This window comes from Tachysurus vachellii, chromosome 11 (assembly GCF_030014155.1).
Source record: "Tachysurus vachellii isolate PV-2020 chromosome 11, HZAU_Pvac_v1, whole genome shotgun sequence".
Taxonomy (NCBI): domain Eukaryota; kingdom Metazoa; phylum Chordata; class Actinopteri; order Siluriformes; family Bagridae; genus Tachysurus; species Tachysurus vachellii.
Window position 1 is genome coordinate 27,382,463 of NC_083470.1, and position 7,053 is coordinate 27,389,515.

Consider the following 7,053-nt stretch of genomic DNA (forward strand, 5'->3'; position numbering starts at 1 on the left):
GCCCTCCTGACTCCAAGGTGGTGTGTGTGTGTGTGTGTGTGTGTGTGTGAGAGAGAGAGAGAGGGAGAGAGAAGTAGGAAGAAAAGGAGAGGGAGGAGGAGAAGATTTGTCTACATTAATGAGAAGTTTGTTTTAATGAAGCAGGTCATTTTAACCTCTAAAAAAGGTTTACTGAATTATATTGTAATTATTTTTAATTAATGAAAACAGGAATAAATACACTCAGGGAACAGCAGTGTGTGTGGGGCAGTGTGTATAGTGAGTATAGTGTGTGAGGGGCAGTGTGTATAGTGAGTATAGTGTGTGAGGGGCAGTGTGTATAGTGAGTAAAGTGTGTGAGGGGCAGTGTGTATAGTGAGTAAAGTGTGTGTGTGGGTCAGTTTGTATAGTGAATATAGTGTGGGGGGGTCAGTGTGTATAGTGAATACAGTGTGTGTGGGTCAGTGTGTACAGTGAGTATAGTGTGTGAGGGGCAGTGTGTATAGTGAGTAAAGTGTGTGTGTGTGGGTCAGTTTGTATAGTGAATATAGTGTGGGGGGGTCAGTGTGTATAGTGAATACAGTGTGTGTGGGTCAGTGTGTACAGTGAGTATAGTGTGTGTGGGGCAGTGTGTATAGTGAATATAGTGTGTATGGGGCAGTGTGTATAGTGAGTAAAGTGTGTGTGTGTGGGTCAGTGTGTATAGTGAATATAGTGTGTGTGTGTGGGGGGGTCAGTGTGTATAGTGAATACAGTGTGTGTATGGGTCAGTGTGTATAGTGAGTATAGTGTGTATGGGGCAGTGTGTATAGTGAGTATAGTGTGTATGGGGCAGTGTGTATTGTGAGTAAAGTGTGTGTGTGTAGGTCAGTGTGTATAGTGAGTATAGTGTGTGTAGGTCAGTGTGTATAGTGAGTATAGTGTGTGTAGGTCAGTGTGTATAGTGAGTATAGTGTGTGTGTGTGGGTCAGTGTGTATAGTGAATAAAGTGTGTGTGTGTGGGTCAGTGTGTATAGTGAGTATAGTGTGTGTGGGGCAGTGTGTATAGTGAGTAAAGTGTGTGTGGCTGTGTGAGTCAGTGTGTATAGTGAATATAGTGTGTGTGTGTGTGTCAGTGTGTATAGTGAATATAGTGTGTGTGTGGGTCAGTGTGTATAGTGAGTATAGTGTGTGTGTCTGTGTGGGTCAGTGTGTATAGTGAATATAGTGTGTGTGTGTGTGGGTCAGTGTGTATAGTGAATATAGTGTGTGTGTGTGGGTCAGTGTGTATAGTGAGTATAGTGTGTGTGGGGCAGTGTGTATAGTGAGTAAAGTGTGTGTGTCTGTGTGGGTCAGTGTGTATAGTGAATATAGTGTGTGTGTGTGGGTCAGTGTGTATAGTGAATATAGTGTGTGTGTGGGTCAGTGTGTATAGTGAGTATAGTGTGTTTGGGGCAGTGTGTATAGTGAGTAAAGTGTGTGTGGGGGTCAGTGTGTATAGTGAATATAGTGTGTGTGTGGGTCAGTGTGTATAGTGAGTATAGTGTGTATGGGGCAGTGTGTATAGTGAGTATAGTGTGTTTGTGGGGCAGTGTGTATAGTGAGTATATTGTGTTTGTGGGGGCAGTGTGTATAGTGAGTATAGTGTGTATGGGGCAGTGTGTATAGTGAGTATAGTGTGTGTGGGGGCAGTGTGTATAGTGAGTATAGTGTGTATGGGGCAGTGTGTATAGTGAGTATAGTGTGTGTGGGGGCAGTGTGTATAGTGAGTATAGTGTGTATGGGGCAGTGTGTATAGTGAGTATAGTGTGTGTGGGGGCAGTGTGTATAGTGAGTATATTGTGTTTGTGGGGCAGTGTGTATAGTGAGTATATAGTGTTTGTGGGGGGCACATATATGTGTGTGTGTATTAAAGTGAGTCTGTGTGTGTGTATTAACATCACATCACATCACAGCACAGAGACAGTGCTCATAAAGATAATAAATGATATTCGCTTAAACTCTGATTCAGGTAAAATATCAGTGCTGGTGCTACTAGACCTTAGTGCTGCCTTTGACACGGTAGATCACACCATACTCTTACACAGACTGGAACACTGGGTGAGGCTTTCTGGGATGGTCCTCAAATGGTTTAAATCATACCTAAAAGGGAGAGGTTACTATGTGAACATAGGTAACCATAAATCTGAGTGGACATCCATGACATGTGGAGTCCCACAGGGCTCAATTCTTGCACCGCTTCTCTTTCATTTGTATTTGCTCCCAATTGGTCAAATAATGAAAAAGAACCAAATTGCTTACCACAGCTATGCAGATGACACCCAGATATACTTAACCCTGTCCCCTAATGACTACAGCCCCATTGACTCTCTATGTAAGTGCATTGATGAAATTAACAGTTGGATGCGTCAAAACTTCCTCCAGTTAAACAAAGACAAAACCGAAGTCATTGTATTCGGAAATAAAGATGAAACTCTCAAAGTTAACACACACCTTGACTCTAGGGGTCTAAAGACACAAAATAAAGTCAGAAATCTTGGTGTAATTTTCAAGTCTGACCTTAATTTCAGTAGTCATGTGAAAGCGATAAGCAAATCAGCTTACTACCATCTCAGAAATATAGCCAGAATTAGATGTTTTGTCTCAAGACAGGACTTAGAGAAACTTGTTCATGCTTTCATCACCAGCAGGGTGGATTATTGTAATGGACTCCTTACTGGGATCCCCAAAAAGACCATTAGACAGCTGCAGCTCATACAGAACGCTGCTGCCAGAATTCTGACCAGAACCAAAAAATCTGAGCACATCACTCCAGTCCTCAGGTCCTTACACTGGCTTCCAGTTCCATTTAGAATAGATTTTAAAGTATTGTTACTCGTTTATAAATCACTTCATGGCTTAGGACCGAAATACATTACAGATATGCTAACTGAATATAAACCAAGCAGACGACTCAGATCATTAGGATCAGGTCAGTTATGCCCCTTTTCCACCAAAAAGAACCGGGTGCTGGTTCAGAGCCAGCACTGGTGCTGGTTCAAAGTTGGTTCCACTGGTAAACCTTCTAAGAACCGGTTTGCCTTTCCACCGGCTAAAGAGCCGTCACAGAGCCGAGTCTGACGTCACTGTATACGTGTCACATGTCCCAGCAACTTTAGCGCAGCAGCGACAAACACAAACACATCAACAATAGCGGATGTTGCTTTACTGTTAATGCTCATGTCTTTGTGAACCTACATTAACACCCAAACGGAGCGAATCCAACGTGTACGTGCAGCTCCATGTAATCTGTAAAAACGGAGGTTGTAACCGAGAAAGTACATAACGTTATTTTTCATTAACATAGAAAAAAGTTAGCCTTAGCATGTAGCTACTTACTATCATGTGTGCTTAAAGTAAAAAAGTATTAAACATTACTATACTTAAGCTACATTATCAAATGTGCTAACAGTAGCCCCGCCCACAGCCCCGCCCACAGCCCCTGACACAAGCGGTTCTTAAGTCTAGACCAGCAACGTTTTGGTGCTACTTAAGAACCACTTTTCCTGGTTCAGAGCCGGTGCTTTGGGTGTCGAAAAAGAAAGAACTGGTTCTATAGTAGGCTCTGGCTCCGAACCAGCACTCGAACTGCCTCGGTGGAAAAGGGGCATTAGAGATACCGAGGGTTCACTCAAATCAAGGTGCGTCAGCATTTAGTTATTACGCCACCTATAGCTGGAATCAGCTTCCAGAAGAGATCAGATGTGCTTCAACAGTAGACACTTTTAAATCAAGATTAAAAACACATCTGTTTAACTCTGTATTTACTAAATGATCACTGTGATGTTTCACACTGACTGCAATTTTTATCCTAATCACTTTTACTCCTGTTTTATTTTTTTTAACATATTTAACATATTAAACTGTTTTTATTAAAATCATATTTATTTTCTTTAATTGTTCTTTGTTTTTATTATGATTTTATCGTGTGTCTCTTATCTTTACATATTTTATTTCCTCTCTTATAAACTGTTTTCTAATTTCTATGTAAAGCACTTTGAATGACCTCTGTGTATGAAATGTGCTATACAAATAAACTTGCCTTGCCTATTAAAGTAAGTTTGTGTGTATTAAAATGTGTGTGTGTGTATTAAAGTGAGTCTTTGTGTGTGTGTATTAAAGTGAGTCTGTGTGTGTGTATTAAAGTGAGTCTGTGTGAGTGCATGTGTGTGTGTGTGCGCATGTGTGTATTAAAGTGAGTCTCTGTGTGTGTGTATTAAAGTGAGTCTCTCTGTGTGTGTGTGTGTGTGTGTGTGTGTGTGTGTGTGTGTGTGTGTATTAAAGTGAGTCTCTGTGTGTGCGCGCGTGTGTGTGTATTAAAGTGAGTGTCTGTATGTGTGTGTGTGTGTGTATTAAAGTGAGTCTCTGTGTGTGCGTGTGTGTGTATTAAAGTGAGTCTCTGTGTGTGTGTGTGTGTGTATTAAAGTGAGTCTCTCTGTGTGTTAGTGTGTATTAAAGTGAGTCTCTGTGTGTGCGTGTGTGTGTATTAAAGTGAGTCTCTGTGTGTGTGTGTGTGTGTGTGTGTATTAAAGTGAGTCTCTGTGTGTGTGTGTGTGTGTGTGTGTGTGTATTAAAGTGAGTCCTGAGACGTGTTGAGTAACTTGTTGGCTCGTGTGTCGACTTGTTGTACGTCTCTCTGTAGAAACTCTGCTGCTGTTTATAACTCAGAGCTCCAACACACTGAGCTGCAGAACACAGGAATGATTTTAAATCTGTCATTAAGTGTGTCATTACTGTCACACTTGTCATTATTTTATAAAGAGTTATTTTTGTGTTTGATGCTGAAACTCTACAGTAAATATTCTAACAAGGATTATTTTTACTGTAAAACTTCTATTAATGTTTATTTGTAAAATAAAAATGTTGTGTTAAATATGCATGAAAGTGTGTGTAATAAACAGACGGCTGTTTTTAATGTCTGTTTTACTTGGATTTAAAGTTATTTCTATAGAATATTTATATAAACATACTGAATAAAAATTTAGTGATGTGAATAGTTTAAATCATTAATAAATAGTTTAAATAATTAATATAACTGAATAATTCCATTTAAACTGATATTATTCACATCAGTGATATGATTATCTGAGCAGAATCGTATAAGAGATGATTTTCAAAATAAGTCGATGTTATTTTGTACCTGTTAGTAAGTCCAGGCTGTGGATTATTATCATTATTATTGTTGTTATTATTATTATTATTATTATTATTATGATTATAACCTGTTTACTACTATTACCTTTCGACAGTATAGATGTAATCATTTATAAATCAAGCTTTAATCTGCTGTAATATTCCTGGGGAATTACAGACCCTCACGCAGACCCTCACGCAGACCCTCACGCAGACCCTCACGCAGACCCTCACGCAGACCCTCACGCAGACCCTCACGCAGACCCTCACGCAGACCCTCACGCAGACCCTCACGCAGACGGTGTGAAACCGAACTGATTTCTTCTGCTTTTAACTTTACTGAAGTTTCATATGGAGATAAAACCGGAGCCCGCAGTGACGAAGGAAAATGTGCACAACACCAAGAGAGGAAAGAGCACAAATCTCCAAACTGAAAAGTGTTGCACAAAAACGCACACACACACACACACACACACACACACGCACACACACACACACGCACACACACACACAAACGCGCGCGCGAAGTAACGCAATAATGTTATTTAGTATAACGTACAAAACGTGCGCAAGAACTCGGTTTGTCCAACTTTGTACCTAGTTCAAAACACACACACACACACACACACACACACACACACACACAGCAGCTATTCCTGGTGGTTCAGTACATCGGTACTCACCTCGGGATCCAAGTGTCTTCTCTTCCAGGACTCCGAACTGTAAAGCGCGCATTAAACACTAACACACTGCGGATCAGGACAACATGGTGTGTGTGTGTGTGTGTGTGTGTGTGGAGAAATGTAAGTGTGGCAAAATCGCTCAGTGATTTCGGACTTTGAATAATGAATAATGTCTAAGAACAGCGTCCCCTGGCGTCTCTCTCTCTCACACACACACACACACACAATAATAATAATAATAATAATAATAATAATAATAATGATGATGATTAAATTGCTGTGATTGTGTATAAGGTGTGAGGATCAGTATCAGAGCAGATAAACAGAAAAACAGACAAACGGAGGACATTAGAGGATTTATTTTGTCCTAAACACAGGACAAGAGACACAGACTGAGATCTGACATTTCTACTGAAGTTCTGCTGTCTTCACTATCACAGTGAACTGATAGAACACACACTTTATCTGCTGTGTGTCTGAATCCAGTCTTCACCACTCTGTCGGTCTGCACTGTAATAAAGGTCATGATGGAATGTACATCTAAAAGACAGAAGATTGTCTCTGTAAGTGCAATGCAGCAGTTTCCTGGGTTTCTGACAATGTGCCGTCTGACCTGCAGGACTCGAGGACTAAAGCTTAGGATTTTACAGGCTGTAAATTTGTCCTAGAGTTTTAATAGTTTAGAATATTACATGCTCATGATACACAGTGTAGGGTGTTGAGAGTGGAATTAACAGAAGTGTGTAGATGAAGGTGTCAGAATGAAATGAAGCTCCACATTTATTTTCATTGACTTCATGTTGACCTGCTGGTGAGAAAACCACGAATTGCATTAAAGTGAATTACTAATGTCTCTGGGCTGAGCCATAACGGGATTCGATGTGTGTGTGTGTGTGTGATTTAAAGACCTTCTATCAGTCTGTGGTAGACACAGCAGTCTTCTTTGTAGCAGGTTGCTGAATGGTTCTGGTGGTTGCTGCTCCTGATGGTTTTGAGCTGCATCTCCCACATGACCTACTGGTTAAACTGGAGCTCCTCTGTATTACGCAGCAGAGCATCACTGTGCTGGATGTTCTCTCTGATGTTCACTGAGTCTCAGGTTGAAGATGTCAGACCAAAAGCTAAACCTAAATAAATCCTAATGAAGGTATTTTATAATGAAATTAAGTGTGTGAGACACATTCAGTGTTAAATAAAACTATAGACATTAAATGTCTAGATCAGGGACAGTTGTGTTTTT

The 7,053-nt window shown here is 40.4% G+C and overlaps 1 protein-coding gene across 1 annotated transcript in view; it reads right to left on the reverse strand.

Annotated features, from left to right (window-relative positions):
* The window catches only part of ghra (growth hormone receptor a), a 27,028-nt gene extending 21,087 nt beyond the window's left edge, over window positions 1-5,941 (reverse strand). The window contains exon 1 of the mRNA XM_060880944.1: window positions 5,814-5,941. Coding sequence (XP_060736927.1) covers window positions 5,814-5,865 — 52 coding nt within the window. The 5' untranslated portion in view covers window positions 5,866-5,941. The remainder of the gene's footprint in view (window positions 1-5,813) is intronic.
* Between the last annotated feature and the right edge of the window lie 1,112 nt (window positions 5,942-7,053).